Genomic DNA, 25,175 nt, shown 5'->3' on the forward strand with positions numbered 1-25,175 from the left:
ACCCCTGTGGTCCCAGCTATTCAGGCAATTGAGGCAGGAGAACTCCCTGAGCACAGGAGTTTGGGGCCAACCTGGATAAACATGAAGACTCGGTTGTCTCTTTAATTTTTAAAAACAAATTTTCCATTTTATCCAATTTATTCAGCTCTTCAATAGATTTAAAAAAAATTTTTTTTTAGTTATACATGGTCACAATATCTTTATTTTGTTTGTTTATTTTTATGTGGTGCTGAGGATCGAATCTAGGGTCTCTTAGGTGCGAGGTGAACGCTCTACCACTGAGCCACAACCCCAGGCCCTCTTCAATAGATTTTTATTACTAAGTACCTATTATGTTCCAGACGTTCATGAGTTCCAAAGATACAATGGTGAAGAAAACAAAATTTTGTTCTTATGTAACTAACATTCTAAACATGTAAATTTACAGTACAATGTCAAGTGTTAGTAAGAAAAATTGAGGTTGTACAGAGTGGAAGGGGTGAAGGACCTATTTTAGATGTGAAAGTTTAAAGCAAAAAGAATTTCTATGGGCTGGGGATGTGGCTCAGGCGGTAGCGCGCTCGTCTGGCATGCATGCGGCCCGGGTTCGATCCCCAGCACCACATACCAACAAAGATGTTGTGTCCGCCGAGAACTAAAAAATAAAATATTAAAATTTCTCTCTCTCTCTCTCTCTCTCTCTCTCCCCTCTCTCACTCTCTCTTTAAAAAAAAAAAAAAAAAGAATTTCTATGTAATCCCAGTGTCTCAGGAGACTAAGGCAGAAAGATCAAACATTCAAGGATAGCCTCAGCAACTTAGCAAAATTAAAAATAAGGGTTGGGGTTGTACTCAGAGGTAGAACATCCCTGGGTTCTAGCTCTGTTACTGGAAAAACAACTACAAACCAAACAATTTCTAAAGTCAGCCAGGTGTGGTTGTACCACCTGTAATTCCAGGTACTTTGAAGACTGAGGCAGAAAGATTGCAAATTCAAGCTAATCTAGGCAATTTAGTGAGACCCTGTCTGAAAAATAAAATAGCTTGCTGGGCGCAGTGGCACATGCCTGTAATCTGAGTGGCTAACGAGGCTGAAACAGGAGGATTATGAGTTCAAAGCCAGCCTCAGCAACAGGGAAGCAAGCCCTAAGCAACTCAGTGAGACCCTGTCTCTAAATAAAATACAAATTAGGGCTAGGGATGTGGCTTAGTGGTTGAGTGCCTTTGAGTTCAATCCCCAGTACCAAAACATAAAATAAAATAAGTATAACTGACACTATTAAACTGTATAATTAAAAATGATCAAAAGGATAAATTTCATAATATAAATTTTTGAAATTTTTGTTTTTTTAATAAGCTATTAAGTCATGAAAAGTCATGGAAGAAACAAATTATTTTACTAAGTGAAAAAAGTCAAATCTGCAAATACTACAAATGGTATGATTTCAAATGACACTCTGGAAATGGCAAGTCTACAGATAGTAAAAATCAGTGGTTGTGAGGGATTAGGGAGAGAGAGATAAATAGGCAAAGCACAGAAGATTTTTAGGATAGTGAAAATATTCTGTATGATATCATAATGGGGAACACATGTCATCATACATTTCTTAAAATACAAAGAACGTATAGTTCCAAAAGTGAATACAACTATGCCATGAACTTTGGGTGACAATGGTGCATTAATGATATAACAAATGTAGAACTCTGATGGGATGCTAATAGTGGGGGATGCTGTACATGAGGTATATGGAAGTACAGGAGGTACATGGAAATTCCCTACTCTTTCCACACTCAATTTTGCAGTGAATGCCTTGAATCTAAAGGAAAACAGGAAGGCTTCTTCAAAAATGATAGTTAAATAGAGACTAAAGTGAAAGTCTTGGGAAGCCCTGGGAAAAGACCATTCTAGACAAAGTGGACAGTAGCGCACAAATTCTGATGCAGAAATGAATTTATTACAGCATAGGAATCCAACAATGCTAGACTAAAATAAATGAGATGAAAAGTTGTAGAGATGAAGTCTGAGAGCCAGGCAGAAAGTGGATCAGAGACTTACTGCCCAAATTAAGGGGTCATTCTGTCCACAGTTCTCAGTAAATGTGATCATGTAAGTCAGTAATGAAGACAATTTTAAAACATTTTTTCTAAACATTTTAATAAAGTAAATATGAATATCTGTATGGAGGACATATTTGATAAAAAAATTTTAAAAAATATATAAAATTTAATAAACTTTTACAGAATCTGTACAGCTTATCAGACAGTATGCTAGAAGACATAAAAGTAGTAGTATTTAAGTAGACATAAAATAGGACTACTGGAGGGGCTTATAGTAGAAAGGATAAATATGAAATAAACCCTTCTTATATTAAAACTAGGGCTGGGTGTGGTGGCACACACCTCTAATCCTAGCAATTTGGGAGGCTGAAGCAGAAGAGTCATGAGTTCAAAGCCAGCCTCAGCAACTTATTAATGGGACCTAAGCAACTTAATAAGACCTTGCCTCAAAAAATAAAAAAGGTTTGGGGATGTATCTCAGTGGTTAAGCACCCTTGGGTTCAATTCCTGGTGCCAAACAACAACAACAACAAATTAGGGAGCATCTCTGGAATTTAAAGAAGGCAAATTTAGGTCATAAAATTAATGTTCTGGTTTTACCAAATAACTTATTAAATCCCATTTTAAGAAACTGAACAGACTGCAAACAAATTAGTAAAATGTTTTAAATGTATAAATGACACATTTATAAATAGGATAACACAGTTTTTACAGTGGATAACACTTTGTCTTCACAGTACCCTAAAACAATATATTTTCTCAGTCTTCCCGAAAGTTAACTCTTAAAAACATTCAGCTCACATTTTTTCCCTTAAGTGTTGTAAAACCTTTTCTAAAGCCACAACAATTATGAATCTGAAAAAAAAAATGTGAACAATATTGAGCAAGCTAAGGATTCTAATTCTACCACCAAATTTTTCTTGGACTATACCCAAAAGACTTAAAAAGAGCATACTACAGGGACACAGCTACATCAATGTTCATAGCAGCACAATTCACAATAGCTAGACTGTGGAACCAACCTAGATGCCCTTCAATAGATGAATGGATAAAAAAATGTGGCATTTATACACAATGGAATATTACTCAGCACTAAAAAAATAAAAAAAATCATGGCATTTGCAGGGAAATGGATGGCATTAGAGCAGATTATGCTAAGTGAAGTTAGCCAATCCCTAAAAAACAAATGCCGAATGTCTTCTCTGATATATGGGAGGTGACTCAAAACAGAGTAGAGAGGAAGAGCATGAGAAGATTACCACTAAACAGGGAAGAGAAGTGGGAGGGAATGGGAGGGAGAAGGGGAATTGCACAGAAGATGGAAGGAGACCCTCATCGTTATACAATATACATATATGATGGTGTGATGGGGAAGGAAAAAGAGAGAGAGAGAGAGAGAGAGAGAGAGAGAAATGTGTCACAGTAGATTGGGTAAAGAGAAGTGATGGGAGGGAAGGGCAGGGGAGGGGGGATAGTATTGCTGTATGTATATATGTGGCTGTATAACCAACGTGATCCTGCAATCTGTACATGTGGAAAAATGAGAATTCACACCCCATTTGAATCAAATGTATGATATGTCACAATCATTGTATTGTCTCAAGCAACTAATAAAAAATAAAAATTAAAAAATGTCTTTGCAGTTATTTAAAAATTTGTTGACATGCATATCATGTTTTCTTGTACTATGATGGTGTTTAACATTAAATTAAACTGAAAAAAACATGTTGTTTATTTACATCTTCTAGTAAAAAGTTAAAACTTAGGAAGATGGCAGCTCTGCATTGGCTTTTCTAAAATTAAGGTTTGACCATGTCTGCTCATATAAAATTACAAAAAAGAACACTATTACCTCATGCCTGTAGAACATTAAACACTAGTTTAGACTCAGCATATCAGCTTGGTACATACTATTCTGAAAACTAATGGTAGTGTAATAATAACCTCATAAATACTTTTAGTGCTTATTTTAAGTAAAGAGTACTTTTGGCCTGATAGTTTTAGGAAATGCAAGCAGTTGTTAAATATTATTTCTCTCAACTATGAGACAAAACTTTCAAACACTCTTTAAGAGTCTAAATCATTGAAATGAAAGTGTATCCTGAGACTGACTGCAAGATGAACTTAAACAAAATGCTAATATCATTTGAAAACATCTGTCAATCATTTCTCAAGAATGTGAAACAGAAGTAAAATGAATTCAGAGGTTGACAGAAAACTGCAATCATTCATAATTTCTAATTTTAAATCTGTCATTAATTGAAAAGCCTGATTTCAATAAGAAATTATATAAATTTGATAAATCAATTATATAAATTAAACCTTATAATCTTTTTTTTTTTTTAAAGAGAGAGAGATTTTTTAATATTTATTTTTTTAGTTTTCGGCGAACACAACATCTTTGTTGGTATGTGGTGCTGAGGATCGAACCCGGGCCGCACGCATGCCAGGCGAGCGCGCTACCGCTTGAGCCACATCCCCAGCCCCCTTATAATCTTATAAAGTATCATTTACTGGTTTTATATATTAGGGGCTTATATAAATAATATTTCATTTGAGCTGGGTGGACTGCACACACAGCAACTTGGGAGATTGAGGTAGAAAGATCACAAATTCAAGGCCAGCTTCAGAAACTTAGTTAGGCCCTAAGTAACTTAGCAAGATCCTGTCTGAAAATTAATAAATAAAAAGGGGATGGGGTGGTAGCTCAGTGGTAGAGCGCTTGCCTACGACATGGGAGGCACTGGGTTCAATTCCTCAGCACCACATGAAAAGATAAATAAATGAAATAAAGTTATTTCTTTAAAAAAAGAAAGCTTTGGGGGCTGGAGCTGTGGCTCAGTGATCTGTGGCTCAGTGATAGAGCGCTTGCCTATCATGTGAGAGGCTCTGGGTTCGAGCCTCAGCACCACATAAAAATAAGTAAATAAAAAAAAGGCATTGTGTCCAACTACACCTAAAAAATAAATATTTAATAAAAGAAAGAAAGCTTAAAAAATTTAAAAAATATAAAAAGGGCTGGGGATATAGTTCAGTGGTAAAGCACCCTGGGATCAACCCCTGTACAAAAAAAAAAAAAAAGATTTCACTTGACAAATGGTTTCTATTCCTAAAAATGTTTGGAAATCATTGCTTTAAACTACAAATTATTCCAAAAAGTTTTTTGGTGGGGTCAGTGCTGAGGACTAAACTTAGGGTTTCAATGAGCTAATTCCACAGCTCTATCCTAACAAAATTCAAATTACTTGGCATACAAATTTTTTTGGCTTTAGATATAGATTTCCTATCTTGGATAACAATGAAATTCAAGATGTTGACTTTTCAATTCTATTAGGACAAAATTATCTGAACATTAAAATCCAAAAAATTTTGCAATACTGAAATAGATTTTGCTTTCTTTTTAACTAATGAAAGTATAAAGTATATTTAAAAATATACTTTTAAAGTGAGTAAACAGGGGGGCGGGAGGGTGGCTCAGTGGTAGCACACTTCCCTGGCATGTGTGAGGCACTGGGTTCAATTCTCAGCACCGCATATAAATAAATAAAATAAAGGTCTATAAACAAACAAACAAACAAAAAGTGAGTAAGCAGGGTTGGGGTTGTAGCTCAGTGGTGGAGCACTTGCCCTGCACATGTGAGGCCCTGGGTTTGATCCTCAGCCCCACATAAAAATAAACAAATAAAATAAAGGTATTGTGTCTATCTACAACTAAAACAAAAAATATTTTTTAAAAAAGTGATTAAGAAGGTTCTAGTAATGTTTATTTCTTCCCTGGTTGAGACTTCCTCCCACTAAATGAAGCAATTTTTTCCTCATTCTCTTTATAAGTAAAGAGGAATACTGAAGAAAACAAAATCTGCTTGCTTTCTTCCAGCTCTAATGATTTTGAACCTAGTAACTCTTCCTAAAGGATCTCTACATATTGAAACTACAAAGCAGCAAAATGTGTCCTAATGACATACCAGAAACATTACTTGCTTAATTTTCTCCTAAACAAAACTTCAGGTGTTGGGTATAGTTAAGTGGTACAGTGCCTGCCTAGAATACTGGGAGGCCCTGGGTTTGATTCTCAGCACTGAAAAAAGAAAAGAAAAAAAGAAAGAACAGAAAAAGAAAAACATAATTGAAAAATAAATATAAGCAAAGGGAATGACACATACATGTGAAAGTCAGTTTTTCAAAAAATTACCAGGTTATTATTCCCCACTCATCTAGTATTGACATGTCATCCTCTATAGCATATGTATTCACAGAAACCAGGAATCTTAAGTATGGCCTATGGGCCAAATCTGACTGTGGACTAAGGGTTCTTACATATTTAAAGGGTAAGGAAAAAAGAAAACAAAGAATATGCGACAGACACTGACCATATTTGGCCTGCAAAATTTTACTATTAAATATTTACTATAAAAACCTAAAATTTTTACTATTTAGTCCTTTATAGAAAAGACTGGGGCTGGGCATGTGGCTCAAGCGGTAGCGCGCTCGCCTGGCATGCGTGCGGCCTGGGTTGGATCCTCAGCACCACATACCAACAAAGATGTTGTGTCCGCCGAGAACTAAAAAATAAATATTAAAAATTCCCTCTCTCTCTCTCTCACTCTCTCCCTCCCTCCTCTCTCACTCTCTCTAAAAAAAAAAGAGAAAAGACTGCAAGTCACTGCTAGAGAAAACAATGAATATATTCATAACATAAAAATTAAATGTCTTAATATAATAAAAGTCACATTTATTACCTGTTCATAATTTAAACGTTGAATTTCTGAAATTTCTTTTGGCTTCGAATCAAGCATGTAATCTCCTGTAAAAACAAAATTGTGAAATTGCCTTTTTAAAATGTTAATTTTTTTGTTTATAAAATTAAGCTTTCAATTATAAATTTTTAAACACTGGATCAATAGAGGATATAAATGTTGACCCCTCAATTCTATCCAGAAAAAAGCAATAACTGTTTGCTATCCTCAGATTTTTTTTTTCAATGTACTTAAAAATACCATTAAATTTTTCTTATCTCCCATTATAATACATTTGAGTTTCTTTATATATTACTACTCCCAAACATTGTAACAACTTCTATTGCTATCAATCAAATATTCCTCTAATTACTTCATTAACAGTGAGTGTTATAAGTATGTTAAATATCCAAAACTCAGAAAAACCAAAATTTTTTTGCATTAAAAAATGGATATTTAAAAATATGTATTTTAATTTGGTCTCACTCCTTACCCCACTACACATCCTCATGAATTGGAGACTGACCCCGTGGGAAATTTATCACAGAGCATTATCTCCAACCAGTTTTATTGTTTATTTTGAAAGGCTCTCACTAAATTGCTTACAGCCTCATTAAACTGCTAAGGCCTTGTATTTGTGATCCTCCTGCTTCAGCCTCCCAGGTTGCTGAGATTACAGGTGCACAACAAAAAAATATTATTTTTAAATTTTTTGATTGTCTGGGGAATTGAACTCAGGAGCATCCTACTACTAAGTCATATCTCCAGCCCTTTTTAAAAATGTGAGGTATGGTCTCACTAAGTTGATGAGGCTGGGCCTTGAACTTGATCCTCCTGCCTCAGCTTCCTGAGTTGCTGGTATTATAAGCATGAGCACTTGCCCAGCACTTGTCTCTTTTTAATGTTTAAATTTTTCATTTACCTTATTTATTTTGAAAGAAACATTGAGATATGGAACTAGTTCTAACCCAACCTCCCAAACTGCTAACAAGCTAATAAAATTGCTTTAATATAACCTTTATTTTTCTAATTCAAAATAAACTTTTAAAGACTTCATCAAATATTGTGTTAAACTTTCCAACTCTGATCACAAAAGAATTCCTATGAACATTAATATATTATTTGTGTGCTTTCAATTAGAACTTTAAGATAGTAAAGTCTAACCAACAATATTTCATTCTGCATATGTAGAAGGACTCCAAAAGCATTAAATTAATTGGGTTGATGGACATGTATAAGTAAGTCAATTTACAAAAAATGTTTTGAGTCTTTACACAGCACATTATGTGTATTGCTTTTTGGCAATGCTGGAAATAAAGCCCCATGCAGGGCTTTCATGAATGTCAGGCAAATATTCTACCACTGAGCTACATCCTCAACTTCATGTTGAGTTTTGTTTTGTTTAGTTTTTAATTTTTTTTATTTAAATTTTTTTTTGTAGTTGTAGATGAATAATACTTTTACTTTATTTACTTATTTTTATAAGGTGCTGAGGATCAAACCTAGTGCTTCGCACATGCCAGGCATGCACTCTACCACTGAACCACAACCACCCCATGTTGAGGTTTTGACAGAAGATTTAATTGAAGAGGCTGTGGTTGTAACACAGTGGTAGAGCTCTTGTCTAGCATGTGTAAGGCATTGGGTTCGATCCTCAGCACCACATAAATAAAATAAAGGTTAAAAAAACTTTAAAAGAAAAAGATTTAATTGAAAATATGCTTTATTTTGAGCATATGCTATATATTATTTATTCAAATAACTGAACAAAAATGTTATACTTGAATCCTATATTTCATTTGGATTCAATGTTTATTTTGATAAGAGACTGCATGTTCTCCTGAATATCACAATAGTAGGGCCAGGATTCAGAGCATTATATAAAATAGCATGAAATAACCCTGGACATGTTACCATAGACTAAAGTTTAGGTGCAAAGAGAATGATTACTGGGAAAGACTCAGATAAGTAACTCTTTTTTTTCCAGAGGCCAAAGTTTCTAGTAAATAAAAGAAGAGCCTAGTTAAGGAAAACAACCTCTAAGATGGGCCTCAATGATCTCCATCCTCCTGATATTCTACCACTATTTTTTCTTCCCACTAGGCTGGGGATCATAGAACTCAAGGCCTTGCACATTCAATACAAGTACTCTACTGATGAGTTATATTTCCCAACTTCTTTGTATAATCCTCTTTCCCTGAGCATAGAATGAATTTACTAACTCAATTCTAATAAATAAAATGACAGAAGAGGGCTGGGGCTGTAGCTCAATGGTAGAATGCTTGCCTAGCATGTGTGGGGCACTGGATTTGATCCTCAGCACCAAATAAAAAATAAAATGAAGGTATTGTGTCCATCTACAATTAAAAAATATATTTTTAAAAAATGGCAGAAGAAATGAGTTGTCCCATTAAAAATTAGAATATAAAATATTGTGGTTTTTGTAGTTCTGTTCTTTCACCTGAGAAGGAACAGCTGCCATGAGCTGCTCCTATGGCAAGGACCTGGGGACATTTTAAATCAATAGCCAGGAAAGAACTAAGGACCTCAGTCCAACAACCCATGGGGAACTATATCTTGCCAACAACTGTGTAAATGATTAGAAGACGATTCTCCTAAGCTGGACCTTCATTTGAACCTGCAGCCCTGGTCAACACCTTGACTGGAACTCCCTGCTATACCCTGAATTAGGGCAACCTAGCTAAACCTAATCCAAATTCCTGATCTAAAGGTTCTGTGAGATAAATACATGTTTACTGATTGAAGTCACTAAAATGTTGGAATGATGTTATATAGCATTATATAACTAATACATAATAAGAGAACCAGATATATTTTTAAGAGACTATTGTGTATATGTATATACACATGCATGTGCTAGGGATCAAACACAGAGTCTCGTGCATGCTACACATGCATTATCACTGAGTTACATATCCAGCTCCTAAAATCATATTTTTAAAAGACTGAGTTTGAGACTGGGCGTGGTAACCCATGCCTATAATCCCAGCTGCTGGGAGGCAGAGGCAAGAGAATCACAAGTTCAAAGCCAGCCTCCGCAATTTAGGCACTAAGTAACTCAGTGAGACCCTGTCTCTAAATAAAATACAAAACTGGGCTGGGGATGTGGCTCAGTGGTTGAGTGCCCCTGAGTTCAATTCCCAGTACCATTAAAAAAAAAAAAAAAAGACTGAGTTTGAGTTTCTAAAGAAGTATCTTCAGAAAGTATCAATTGTAGCTATATAAAAAATCTCTTAAGAGAGCTATTTTTTGCCTGCACATCTGTAATCCCAGCAGCTCAGGAGGCTGAAGCAGGAGGACTGCAAATCAAAGCCAGCCTCAGCAATTTAGTGAAACCCGAAGCAACTTAGCAAGACTCTGTCTCTAAATAAAATATAAAAAGGGGTGGGGATGTGGCTCAGTGGTTAAGCACCTCTGAGTTCAATTCCAGTACCCCCACCCAAAAACAAATGAGTGCTATTTTCTCTAACTGATCTAACCTTTGTTATCTATAATTGGTCAACAATACTATTTTGATCACAAAGTATTTCTTGAAAGTTTACTAAGTTTAGTGAGGGGTTAGAATAAATGTTAGGATGTAAATGTTGCTGTTTAAAAAAAAATTTTGTTAGGCAAAAACCTTATAAGATATACAGAATAAGATAATGACAAAGTATAATATAAAATGTAAAAAATGCTTAAATACCAAGTGATTTTGAAAAGAGATTGATCAAGTCTGTCAACTTCAGAAATCCTGTGAAGGGAGAAGTCTAAACTGAATTTAGCAAAATGGAGAGAACTTGGAAAGGCAGTAGAAGAAAAAAGCATGTTTTGAGGGAAAAGGAACGATAGAGAAAGCTAAATAAGAGGGCTCGAGATTAGCTCAGTGGCAGAGTACTTGAATAGCCTGAGCAAGGCCCTTGTTCAATCCCCAGCAATGGCGGGGGGGGGGGGGGGGGGGGGGGGGGAAGCACAAATAAGAAAGATCATTTCAGGGGAGGGGGTTGGGAGGAGCTGGGGTTGTGGCTCAGCGGTAGAGCACTCACCTAGCACGTGTGAGGCACTGGGTTTGATTCTCAGCACCACATAAAAAAAATAAAATAAAATAAAGGTATTTGTCCAACTACAACTAAAAAATATTTTTAAAAAAGAAAGAAAGATCATCTTATATGAGTAGCTTACAAAACTAATCCACAAGATTTATGTTGCAAAGTAGTGGGAAATCCAGTTGCATGAATAAATCAATGAGATTATAGGAAATCATAAATAATGTGCTGATAAATGTGGCTCCTTTAAAAAAAAATCATAGGGACTCTTTATGTTTTAGCTTTGGTTTGTTTTGTTTGCATTGCTGGGGATCAAAGTCAGGGCCTCACACATGCTAGCAAGTTCTTGTCTTTAGCACTGAGTCATATCCCTAGCTCTTTCTGTCTTTAAATAGAGTGAAGAATAAAATTGATGCTTTAGGAAGAGTATGATGATATAGAGGCTAACTTTGAGGGCAGAAAATGATAGTTTGCAATAAATCAGATGGTGAAGTATTAATATATAGAAAAGGGAATTTCAAAGAAAGGAGTTATTGCTACTAATGGGATATTCCAGAAAAACAGAAGCCAAGGAACAAAACCATGACAGTTACATTAGGCAAAAAAAAAAAAAAAAAAAAAAAAAGGGAGAATGAGTTTGGCAGCAATTATTTTATGCCAAATGAACATTTGGAAAAGAAGTGATCTCGTCAATTCTAGGCAAATTAAAATGCTTTAACACTGACCACTTTTATAGCATATTTATATTCAAATGATAAAATTAAAAAGATAAATTTGGGGGTACTATAGGGATTGAGTATAGGGGCACTTAACCTCTGAACCTCATCTCCAACCCTTTTTAAATTTATTTATTTATTTATTTATTTTGAGACAGGGTCTTGCTTAGTTGCTTAGGGCCTCAATAAGTTGCTGAGGCTGGCTTTGAACTTGCAATCCTCCTGACCCAGCCTCCTGAGCCCCTGCAATTACTGCTGTGTGCCACAGTGCTCAGCAAAAGATAAATTTTTTAAAGTCAGAGAATGCCACTATCCCAACAACTGTTTTCCCCAGCACTTCCCCCCTCCCCTCCTCCACCTTCCCCTTGCTCCCTCTGCTCTGTAGAACTTTCTGCAATTTATTTAGTTTTTTTTTTTTTAAATTAGTGTCTTGTGGGTATGCTTGATGTTGGGATCCACTGTGGTATATTCATGTATGTACGTACAGAATTTCATCAGATTCATTCCACTGTTCTTCCCTTTTCCTGTCCCTTCTTCCTCCCCCTTAATCTCCTTCATCTACTTTACTGATCTTTCCTTTATTTTGATGAAATTCTCCCTTTAAAAAAAATACTTACTTTTTAGTTGTAGGTGGACACAGTATCTTTATTTCATTTTTATGTAGTGCTGAGGATGGAACCCAGTACCCCACAGGCGCTAGGCGAGCACTCTAACACTGAGCCACAACTCAAGTCCCTGAAATTCTCCCTTCCCCCTGTTTTATTTTGGATTAGCTTCCACATTGAGAGAAAACATTTGACCTTTGATTTTTTTTTTTTTAGACTGGCTTATTTCACTTAGCAAGATAATCTCCAGTTCTATCCATTTATTGGCAAATGTCATAATTTCATTCTTCTTTAAGGCTGAATAATACTCCATGTGTATATATATCACATTTTCTTTATCCATTCATCTGTTGAAGGGCACCTAGATTGGTTCCATAGCTTGGCTACTGTGAATTGTACTGCCATAAACACTTATGTGGCTGCATCACTGCAGTATGCTGATTTTAAGACCTTTGGGTATAACCAAGGAGTGGGATAACTCGGTCAAGTGATGATTCCATTCCAATTTTTTTTTTTTTTTTTTTGTGGTGCTCAGGATTAAACAAAGGGCCTTGTGCATTCGAGGAAAGCATTCCACCAACTGAGCTATATCCCCAGCCCTCCATTTCTAGTTTTCTGAGTAATGCCCATACTGCTTTTCAGAGTAGTTGCACTAATTTGCAGTCCCACCAACAACATAGGAGTGTACCTTTTCCCCCACCTCCTCACCAACATTTGATATAATTTGTATTCTTGATAGTTGCCATTCTGACCGGAGTAAAATGAATTTTTAAAAAATTTTATTTATTCTGTTTAGATATACATGACAGTAGAGTGTATTCTGACATATTATACATACATGGAGTATGATTTAGGATCCCATTCTTGTGGCTGTACAAGATTCGAAGTTTCACAGTTGTGTATTCATATATGAACAAAGGAAAGTTGTGGCCAATTCATTCTAATATCTTTCCTATTTCCATGCCCCTCCCTTCCCTTCATTCCCCTTTATCTAATCCAATGAATTTCTTCTATTCTCCAGCCCCCTCCCCTTATTGTGGGTTAGCATCCACATATCAGAGAGAACATTCACCCTTTGATTTGGGGGGTATTGGCTTGTTTCACTTAGTATGCTATTCTCCAGTTCCATTCATTTACTGGCAAATGCCATAATTTCATTCTTCTTTATGGTTAAGTAATATTCCATTGTGTTCATTTTCTTTATCCATTCATCTGTTGAAGGGCATCTAGGTTGGTTCCATAATTTGGCTATCGTGAATTATGCCACCATAAACATTGATGTGGCTGTGTCAATGTAGTATGCTGATTTTAAGTCCTTTGAGTATATACAGAGTAGTGAGATAACTGGGTGAAATGATGGTTCCATTTTTTTTGAGGAATCTCCATAATGCTTTCTATAGTAGTGATTGCACCAATTTGCAGCCCCACCAGCAATGTATGAGTGAACTCTTTCCCCCACATCCTCCCAATATTTATTGTTATTTGATTTCTTGATAAATGCCACTCTGGAGTGAGATGGAATCTCAGTGTAGCTTTAATTTGCATTTCTCTAATTGCTAGAGATGTTGAACGTTTTTTTTCATATATTTCTTCTTCTGTGAAGTGCCTGTTCAGTTCCTTTGCCCATTTATTGATTGGGTTATTTGATTGTTTTGTGTTTTTTGATTTCTTTATATATCCTGGAGATTAATATTCTATCTGGGGTGCAGGTGGCAATGATTTTCTTCCATTCTGTAGGCTCTCTCTTTGTGTTCTTAATTGTTCTTTTTCGGTGAACAAGATTTCCAGTTTGATTCCATCCCATTTATTGATTCTTGATTTTACTTCTTGCGCTTTAGGAGTCTTGTTGAGGAAACTCAGTTCTAAACCAACATAATTGAGAGTTGGGCCTACATTTTCTTCCAGTAGGTGCAGGGTCTCTGGTCTAATACCTAGGTCTTTGATCCACTTTTGAGTTTTGTGCAGGTGAGAAGTAGAGGTTAAATTTCATTCTGCTACATATTGATTTCCAGTTTTCTCAGCACCATTTGTTGAAGAGGATATCTTTTCTCCAATGTATGTTTTTGGTGCCTTGTTCTAATATGAGATAACTGTATTTATGTGTCTTCTATTCTGTACCTTTGGTCTTCTTGTCTGTTTTGGTGCCAATACCATGCTGTTTTTATTACCATAGCTCTGTAGTATAATTTAAGGTCTGGTATTGTGATGTCTCTTGCTTCACTTTTCTCACAAAGGATTGCTTTGTTCTGGGTCTCTTATTTTTCTAAATGAATTTCTTGACTGCCTTTTCTATTTCTATGAAGAATGGCATTGAAATTTTAATAGGAATTGCATATTAAATCTTTATAGCACTTTTGGTAGTATGGCCATTTTGGCAATATTAATTCTGCCTATCTATAAGTACAGATTTTTCCATCTTCTAAAGTCTTCTTCAATTTCTTTATTGCTCTATAGTTTTCATTGTATAGGTCTTTCACCTCTTTTGTTAGATTGATTCTCACGTTGTTGTTATTTTTGAGGCTATTGTGAATGGGATAAATTCCCTAATTTCTCTTTCAGCTGATTCATCATTGGTGTATTGAAACACAATTGATTTATGGTTGTTAATTTTATATCCTGTTACTTTGCTAAATTATTTTATGAGTTCTAGGAGTTTTCTGGTTGAGTTTTTAGGGTCTTCTAAATATAGAATCATGTCTTTGGCAAACAGGGATAGCTTGAGCTCTTCTTTTCCTATTTGTATTCCTTTAATTTATTTCTTTTGCCTAATTGCTCTGGCTAGAGTTTCTGTGTTAAATAGAAGTGATGAAAGTGTCTTGTTTCAGTTTTTTAGAGAGAATGCTTTTAATTTTTCTCCATTTAGAATGATGTTGACCTTGGGATTAACATATAGAGTTCTTACAATGTTGAGGTATGTTCCTACTATTCCCTAGTTTTTCTAGTGTGGAGTGAGATGAAATTTCAATGTAGTTTTGATTTGCATTTCCCTAATTGCTAGAGATGTTGAACATTTTTTCATGTACTTTTTGACCATTTGTATTTCTTCTTTTGAGAAGTGTTTGTTTAGTTCTTTGAATTCTTGGTATATTCTGAATATTAATGTCCTATTTGCACCAATTTCATTCTTTTATGCTATCAGTACTTGTGTATATATGACTCTGTTTATGGGATTTTGCTATATCCTTTCAAATTATCTGTATTATTATATATTCTATGTCTATGTATGAAGGTCTAAATTTTTCACTTTTCTACAGTAAGGTTTTCATTCCATATGCTTAACAAAGCTACCAGTGACATCCTTGTGGCTAAACCAGTGGTCAGTTTACATTATTCATCCCTCTTGACCTATTAGCAGCATTTGAGATTTACCTAATCTCTCACTCTTCCTTGAAACACTTCTTCATTTGGAGTTTTGGAAATCTCAATTTCCTATTTTTCTCCTTCTTGGCTAATCACTGGCATGCCCTGGATTCAGTCCACTAATCTTTTCCCTTCTCTATCTACATTCATTCCCTTTAGGAACTCACCCAATCTCCCGTTTATATATCTTATCTTAAAATATATAATTTACAGATTAGACCTGTATTATCTAATACAGTAGCCAATAGCACCATGTTTCTATACAAATTAAATTACCTAAAATTAAAGATTCAGGGGTTAAGGGTATAACTCAGTGGTAGAGTACCTGCCTGACACAAGCAATGTCCTGGGTTTGATACCTAGCACTGCAAAAATAAAAAAACAAATAACCAAAAATCCATTCCTCAGTCACATTAGCTACATTTGTGTGTGTATGTGTGGTACTGAATATTGAATATGAGAGTGTTCTACCATTGAGTGTACCATAGTAAGCTAGGTACACAAGACCTTTTTATTTTGAATTTTGAGACAAGGCTAGCCTCAGACTTGTTATTGTCCTGCCTTAGCCACCAGAGTTGCTGGGATTATAGGCATGGGCCACTGTGCCCAGCACATCAAATACATTTTTAAGAGTTCAAGGGCTATGTGTGGGCTAGTGGGTACAAACTAGAAAGCATATATACAGAACATTTCTGTCATCACAAAAAGTTATATTATACAGCAATGATCTAGAATTCTTCTCTAATTCTGGATTTATATATCCAATTGCCTTCCTGATGTCTCCAATTTGAATATCAATAAGCATCTTATAACCAAATATAAGTATCCTGATATTTCTCCTCCCTAAACTTTCTCCTTCCATTTTTTTCTGTTTCAGTTGATGACAACTCCATCCTTCTCACTGTTCAAGCCAAAAACCACAGGGTAACCCTTGACTCCATTTTCATTCCACATCTGACTGATCAGGAAATTCTGTCAGCTATATATGTTCAGAATTTCACCACTTCTTACCACCTCCAGTTCTACCTTGTTTGAAGCTACTACCACATTTGTTGTAAGTTTCCTAATTGGTCTCTCTGCTCCTGTCCTTACCCCAGGTCTATTTTCAACATAATAGCTAGAGAATTCTCATTAAATCCAAATCAGATCATATCAGTCTTCTGTTCAAAATCCTCTAATGGTTTCCCAACTCACAGCAAGTCAGCCTCTATAACAGCTACTGGACCCTATGTGATCTGACTCCATGTGCGATCTCATCTCCTACTAGCTTCCTTTTGCACATTCCTTGGCAGTCACACTGGATATTCCTCAAAGCACCAAGCATATTGAGTCTTCCCCATGATATATAATTTAGAAATCATTAAGTGGAAGGATTAATAACTTAGGTTAGCTGGTGCTGTGATGCATGCCTTTAATCCCAACAACTTGGAAGGTTGATATACGAAGATTACAGGTTCAAGACTAGCCTCAGCAAATCAGCAAGACCCTAAGCAACTTAGTGAGACCCTGTCTCAAAATAAAAAATAAAAATGGCTAGGGATGTGGCTCATTGGCAAAGTGCCCTGGTTCAATTTGCAGTACCATGCCCCCAAATAAAAAATAAAAATAAAAGGGAAAAAATCCAGTCTATTTGCAAATAAGTAGGTATTCTATCTATAACCATGAGGTCCCTAGCCAGTGAGTAGGGATTAAATGATATGAATTACATAAAGAAAAAGGTCTTCCAAAACTGCAATCCCAATTATTTTACTAAGCCTATATCTTACCAACAAAACAAAACAAAACAAACAGCTAATTATCTGGAATGGTGGAGCCAAATTATCAGCTGACAATATTTTTAAAAATAAAATTTTAATTACTAAAAAAAAAAACTGGAAAAATATGGTTTAAGGTTTCCTATTTGGCAATAGTATAAATATATAGAGATTATTATTTGCCAAAATTTTAAAAGATCTCAGTATGATGTGTAACTTCCTACTCTCTAAACAAGTTCAACTCAAAACAACTGGTTTACAAACTTTATTAGAAATAAGTTTGTGAAAAAATGCAATTCAATACATTGATTCCTTCATCAAGAAAATTCTGCTATAAAAAACATTTTGGATGAATTAAGTGTACTTACTAATGTAAATGTTTTATATCGTGATTTAAGCTCCTATCTCACTGGAGACTGAACTAATACTTCATAAACTGGCATAGGATCATGAATCATACTTTGAGTAGCACTACCCTAAATCATCCCCTTTGCCTTTATTTTTTATTTTTTTGTGGTGCTGGGGATTGAGCTCAGGACCCTGAATATACTTGGTAAATGTTCCACCACTGACTTATATCTCCAGTCTACCTCCTTCATCTTTAACCCAAACCTATCCAATATTTTTTTAATACCTTCTACATGCAATGTCAGAGTTTCTGTGTCATCTCCCATTCTGCAATTTATTACACTTTATATGCATCTTGTTTTCTAGATATCACCTATTCTCCTTGCAGAATTTAATGCTGGTTAGAAGCCTATAACATCTAAGAATAGTAACATACTAGTTAAAAAATTAACAGATTAAAAATATAATTTTAAAACAGTGTATAATATAGTACTTTGTAAAGGTGAGAATGTGTAACATATCAGCTTTGAAAACTTAGTTTTATTTTGGAAGAGATATAAAATCATCCACTCTTCAACACTAACCTAAATATTCCATCAGTTGTTCAGCAGTTATGATTTCCATCATTGGTGGAAGTTTCACCTGAAAAAGAAAGTATTAGTGCTATAAAATCCAATTCTTTGGATGACTGAAGTGTTTATTAAAATCAGAAGCAAAAGTATTTATGTGCACATGTGTCTACTATACATATATGTTAACATGCATTTTTATTAGAATATTTATAAAAATAATGAAGTCAATCCTATCACTATGCAATTTACAAGGTGATATAAAAGACATTGAGAAATCTATTTTCAAAGCCAAGTGCTATACCCTTCACCATTCATCATAGTTATTATTAATTAGGTACCTACAACAGAGTCCTTCATGAAAAATTCATCTAAAGGGCAAGAAAAGGTACAAGATCATCTGTGGAACTGTTTTACTAAAATACTGAAGAAGTTCAAGATAAATGCAGTGACTAGGGAGGCTGAGACAAGAGGATCTGAAGCTCAAAGCCAGCCCCAACAATTTAGCAAGACCTTAAGTAATATAGTGAGAACCTGTTAGGCTTACCTTGAACATTTTTTTAATGGCTAAAATGAATACAGTATTAAAGTACTAGTAATATACTTAAGAATCTATCTGTAATATAGTAAATTTTAAAAATTGGGTAGGGTTGTAGCTCAGAGTTAGAGCACTTGCCTAGCATGTGTGAGGAGCTGGTTTTGATTCTCAGCACCATATATAAATTAATGAATAAAATAAAGGTTCATCAACATCTAAAAAACTTTTTAAATAAATAATTAATTAAATATAGGTATTGTGTTCTTCTACAACTAAAAATATTTTTAAAAAATCTTTAAAAAAGTAAAGTTCAACAACTGGCAAAATTACACTATATTGTTTTGCCACATAAGTGGTAAAACTATAAAGAAAAGTAAGAAAATGGATACTATAAAAATCAGGATTTATAGTTATTCTTAGGGGAAAAGAAGGAGTTATATAGTTGGAGAAAGGAAGAGAGACTTCTGGGGTGCTGGCCATGTTGTTTCTTGTTATGGTAGTTCCACTGATGTTTTCTTTATAATAACTCATTAATCAATTAATTAATAACTATAATAATTCATGGAATCTGATGTGCTTTTCTGTATTGTTTCACAATAAAAGATTAAAAGGATATACATTTATTATAGTTAAGCTGATCCCCAGAAAATGCAGTCAAGCTAATTCAATAGCACCTGACTAAAATAATTTTTCAAATAAGTTGTTAGATGCAGTACATGGATATTACACTCAATGATTGTAAATATTTTAACTGACACAAACATATCCTGTTATATTCACAGGAGAAAATATATACTACAGGAGGGAAACACCAACAAAATAATTACTATATCAATGATAGGAAGATGAAAGCAAGGCAATCAAAAATTCCTCAGGAATTTTCTACTTAACCAAGGATATCAATTACATCAACAATTTCTCCAACAATTCTCTGAGGTGTTCTAGATTTATGTTATCAAATGTATTAATGACATGTCACAAATTTTTTTTGCTTTAATCAATGAGTAAAATAAGTTGTATAAGTGATCCCTATAAAACCAAATGGTGGCCAGATATGGTGGCACACGCCTGTAATCCTAGTGGCTTGGGAGGCTGAGGCAGGGGGTCAGTGAGTTAAAAGCCAGCCTCAACAACGGTGAGATGCTAAATTCAGTGAGACCCTGTCTCTAAATAAAATACAAAATAGGGGTGGGGATGTGGCTCAGTGGTTGAGTGCCCCTGAGTTCAATCTCTGATACCAAGGGGTGGGGGGAACCTGTCATGAGATCCTGAGAGCATATATGACAGATGATACTTATAATTTAGTTATCTACTGGATTTACCACTTAGTGAAATAAAGAGATATCATGAAGGTTGTTTTAAAAAATATTTTTTAGTTGTCAATGGATCTTTATTTTACTTATTTATATGTGGTGCTGAGAATCAAACCCATTTCCCCCCCACGTGCTAGGTAAGAACTCTACTACTGAGTCACAACCCTGGCTCCTCATGAAGGTTTTGATCATTATTTCATTCTAAATTTTTTTAAATATTCATTTTTTAATTTTAGGTGAATACAATATCTTTATTTTTATTTTTTTTATGTGGTGCTGAGGATCAAACCTAGAGCCTCATGCATGCTAGGCAAATACTTTACCACTGAGCCACAACTGCAACCCCCTAAATTATTTTTACTGATATATTTTTTTTAATTAAGATTTTTTTAGCAGATTTTGAGCAGAAAATAGAGACCTCCCATACACAGCATATTTTAAAACTGAAATTCATTAGCAAATTGTAGCCTATTGTTTTTCTAAACAAAGATTTTTCTGAAACATAGTCACTCTTATTTATGTATTCTTTGACTGCTTTTGTACTACAATGTCAGAATTTATTTTCTCTAAGACTGCATGGCACAGAAAGCCCAAAATATTTAGATTTTTAACAGTCATAATATAATACTTAATCAAGATGTTTCAAAATTAAGATTTGATATTTAAGGCTAATGATATGGCTAAGTAGTAGAGTACCTGTCTGGTTGTGCACAGGCCTGAGTTCAATTCCCAGTACTGCAAGGGAAAAAATAAAAATCTGATATTTAAATTAACTAAATTTATATCCTAAAGTGGAACTTTCTGTTTCAGACCAATCAAAAAATTCCACGTACACCTAACAATGCTTCTTAAATAAATTAAGGCCTATCTATTCTCTTTGGGTAATGTAGTCATCCTACTATAAAGCTATCAAAATACAAAACCAAGGGGACTGGGAATCTAGCTCAAAGGTAGAGACTATGCTTAGCAAGTGTGAGGCTTCTGAGTTCAACCCCAGCATCAGGAGGTGGGGTGATTAAGGTAAGGATATTAGAAATATATTCTATAATCCTAGTTATCTGCAAACAGATGTTTTGAGAATTTAGTCTTGAAATTTCCAAATAGCAACTGCTACCCTATCTTGCTTCAAACACAAGAAATGGTAAACAACAACCTGTATACTGATTTTAGAAGTGAGACCAACAAATACACAATTTTAAAATATTTTATTTTATTTTATTGTGGACTGGGGATTGAACTCATGCTAGATAAGCACTCTACCACTGAGTTATACCCCTGCTCCCCTCTTCCACTATTTTTTTTCTAATTTTGAGTCTCACTAAATTTTTCAGGATAGTCTTGAACTTGCAATTCTCCTGCCTCAGCCTCCCAAATAGCTGGGATTATAGTTGTGCACCAACATGCCTAACCAAATGAATAAATATTTTAACTCACTTCTTTATGAGCATACTCAGTGATAGATCTATTTCCTGAATCATAGCTAATAAAATACTGTATGTTCATTAAAACTATGGAAGAGTATAAAAGTGAAAAAATGTTTACCTCAAACGAATCCCAAATATTATTTTTAACCACAAATGAAGATCTTCCTAAAAGCTTGCTTTTTTGCTTTCCTCCATCACTACCTCAAAAACAAGTGCAGAGGGTTTTGTCAATGACCTAAAATAAACTTGTCTCTAGAATTTATTCAAGAAAAAAACAGGTCATAAAATAGCTGGCTAAAAAAAAAAGAATTAGCAGTTGTGGCAATCTTTCTAAATTTCTAAACTTTAAGTTTTGCTGTGAAATAAATGATGTATGATCTCTTTTAATAGTAACCTACAACATATTTTTTAAAAGTAAATAAGTACTCTTATACAGGGTATCTGGAAGCCACTCTCATAGTTTAAATATTCTTCCTAAAATATGAACAAATCCTCTCAGCATATATTAACACATAGATCCAAATTAATAAAGCCAAAATAAAGTGAGGTTTAAATGTAATATGAAAATAGATAATGTCCTATCCTATGAATAAGATTTCATTATATTAATTAGATTTCCTGAGAAATTGTTAATATCAGAATAAAAATTTATCAACCATTAGAAGAAAATAGCTACTGCAACTCCAAATGTTCCACTAAGGTAAAACTGATGAGCCCAATTATTCTGTAATTCTTAAAGAGTGAAGTATATTTGAGGATAGACTCAAATGAAGCCAAAAAAAATAGACAAGAGGGATTGGTGCTGTAGCTCCGTGTCAGAGAACTCACCTATCAATACCTAAGGCCCGGGGTTCAATCCTCAGCACCACATAAAATTAAATAAATAAATAAAAACAACAAAATCTTCTGTTGTTAATTAAATCTTGATCAGAATCTTATAATGTCCTAAAAATTATATGCCAAGATTTTGATACCTACAATTTTCATATTCTGAGTGGGGAGGCAAATGCATGGGAGTCAGCAATAACTAAGAAATAAGGAGTTTAAATAACTTATGGCAAGAATTTAGTCTTGAAATTTCCAAATAGCAAAAGTGACCAGCAATATATTATTATTAAATATCTAATTAGAATATCAATTAATAAAACAGAAAAACATTCAATGAAATTTTAGGTAAAATATCAGGAAGGTTGGGGGTGCAGCTCAGTGGTACAGTGCTTGCTTCACTCCCCAGCACCACACACAAAACAAAAACAACAACAACAAAAAAACCCACTGAAACGTTTTATTTGTTTGCAATGGGGATTAAACCAAGAGTATCACATATTCAACACAAGCACTTTGCCACTGAGCTACATAACCTGTCCATTAAAAAAAAAAAATGTACTGACAGCCAAGCATGGTGGTATACAACTATAATCCCAGCAATTGGGGACACCAAGGCAGAAGAATAGCAATTCAAAGTATAGCAATTCAAATAGTAACTAAGCAAGATCCTAAGAAACTTAGACCCTATTTCAAAATAAAAAAAAAATAAAAAGAGCTAGGAATATGGTTCAATGGTTAAGGTCTCCTGGATTCAATCCCTAGTACCAAAACAAACAAACAGTATATTTTATTTGAGACAGGGTCTCGATCAGTTTTTTAGGGTGGCCTCAAACTTGCACTCCTCCTACCTCAACCTCTTACAGTCACTGGGAGTATAAGTGTGTGTCACCATGCTGGCTTGAGACATATTTTACATCAAAAATTGACAAAGTTGGGCTGGGGTTGTAGCTCAGTGGTACAGCGCTTGCTTTGCAAGTGTGACGTACTGGGTTCAATCCTCAGCAACACATAAAAATAAATTAAAAAGATATTGTGTCCATCTATGACTTAAAAAAAATTGATGAAGTTTGAGACCTATAGAATGTAAACTTTTTTATAAAAAATAAAAAGGGGGACTGGGGTTGTGGCTCAGCAGCAGAGTGCTTACTTACCAAGTGTGAGGCCCTAGGTTCTATCCTCAGCATCACATAAAAATAAATAAATAATATAAAGGTATTGTGTCCAACTACAACTAAAAAATATTTTATAAATAAATAAATAAATAAATAAATAAATAAATAGGGCTGGTGATATACCTCGGTGGTAGCACTCCTGGGTTCAACCTCTTGTATCAGGGGGGAAAAAAAAAACCACAAAAACGGAGGATGATGGAAAAGGAATAATCAACTCATGAGACTAAAAATTGGGATCCTGGGGCTGGGGATGTGGCTCAAGCTATAGCGCGCTCGCCTGGCATGCGTGCGGCCCAGGTTCAATCCTCAGCACCACATACCAACAAAGATATTGTGTCCGCCGAGAACTAAAAAATAAATATTAAAAATTCTCTCTCATTCTCTTTAAAAAAAAATTGGGATCCATTTATGTATGTCACAAGCCATCCATGGGCTGTGTGTATGAGCTATGCTCATTTGAGCTTATGAGGGGATTGGACTGGTGTTACATGGGACATATGTGTGCCTTTCCTCTTGCTCTGCCTGTGGTCCCACACAGCACCTGAGATGGGTGTGGCTTTCCAAGATGTCAATCAACCTACTGACCACAAGATCACCAAGCAAGACTCCACCCTTCAAAATCCAATCCCTTGCTTTATTTGGGTAGAATATTCTATGAATGGCTTTTCCCAATAAATAGAGGATTTCAGGCATGCTCTCTCTCTTGCCTCTTGTCCCCATTGCTCCCCTTGCCTTCCAGCATGGGAGCTGACACCTGAGGTTTCTGAGCCATCCCTGACCCCTGAAAAAGGTATTTCTGTGTTTGTGTGTTTTTTTTGTTGCCAGCCCAGCCAGCTGGTGACACATTTAATCATCAAAAATAGAAAATTTGATCTGGGTACAATGGCTCCCAGCTATTAGGAGGCTGAGGTCAAAGGATTGGGGCCAGCCTCAATAATTTAGTGAGACCCTATCTCAAAATATAAAAAGGACTGCAGATGTAGCTCAGTGATAAAGTGCCCCAGTTTCAATCCTTAGTAACAACAACAAAAGGAATTTGACAAGTGAAGATAAGTTTGTTTGTCGAAAAAAATAGTGTCTACTTTGGAATTGTGTCTGAATGACAAACTTGAATTGAAACATGTCATTATATCAAATAAAGATATATATATAATTTTTAATTAAAAAATTTAAGGTGCAGAGATATGGTTGGGTAGGAGGAATAGCTTCTAATATTATAAAGCACAGTAGGAAAACTATGTCTGCCAAGTAATTAAATATATCAAATAGCTAGCAGAGAAGGTTTTAAATATTCTCCAAAGAAATTATAAATGTCCAAGGTGATACCCTCATCTGATCATCTACTTGTATATGTGTATTGAAATGTTAGACTGCAGTCAATAAATATGTACAACTACTATATGTCAATTACAAATATATATTTTAAAAAAACAGGAAGTTGAGCTGGAACTTGAGATAACATTTTTAATTCATTCATGAATTATTTGATTTCCATACTATAGACTATTTTTGCATTACAGTTGGCCCTCCAGAGACACAGGTTCCATATCTGCAGATCCAATCAACCAGATAGAAAATATTCAAGGGGAGGTCATCTGTACTGAACATGTACAGACTTTTAAAACTGTCATTATTCCCAAAATAATATAGTGTGACAACTTTACACAGCATTTACATTTTATTAGGTAATATAAGTAATCTAGAGGTAATTTAAAGTATGCAGGAAGATG

General features: G+C 34.8%; 1 protein-coding gene across 2 annotated transcripts in view; it reads right to left on the reverse strand.

Annotated features, from left to right (window-relative positions):
• Nucleotides 1–25,175, reverse strand: part of Mindy2 (MINDY lysine 48 deubiquitinase 2) — an 81,319-nt gene that overhangs the window by 45,353 nt on the left and 10,791 nt on the right. For both annotated transcript variants that reach the window (XM_040274103.2, XM_005316621.5), the window contains exons 2-3: nt 18,186–18,243; nt 6,776–6,840 (exon numbers count right to left, since the gene is read on the reverse strand). In XM_040274103.2, the coding sequence (XP_040130037.1) occupies nt 6,776–6,840; nt 18,186–18,243 (123 nt within the window). The remainder of the gene's footprint in view (nt 1–6,775; nt 6,841–18,185; nt 18,244–25,175) is intronic.

The sequence above is a fragment of the Ictidomys tridecemlineatus genome, chromosome 5 (genome assembly GCF_052094955.1).
Source record: "Ictidomys tridecemlineatus isolate mIctTri1 chromosome 5, mIctTri1.hap1, whole genome shotgun sequence".
Taxonomy (NCBI): Eukaryota; Metazoa; Chordata; class Mammalia; order Rodentia; family Sciuridae; genus Ictidomys; species Ictidomys tridecemlineatus.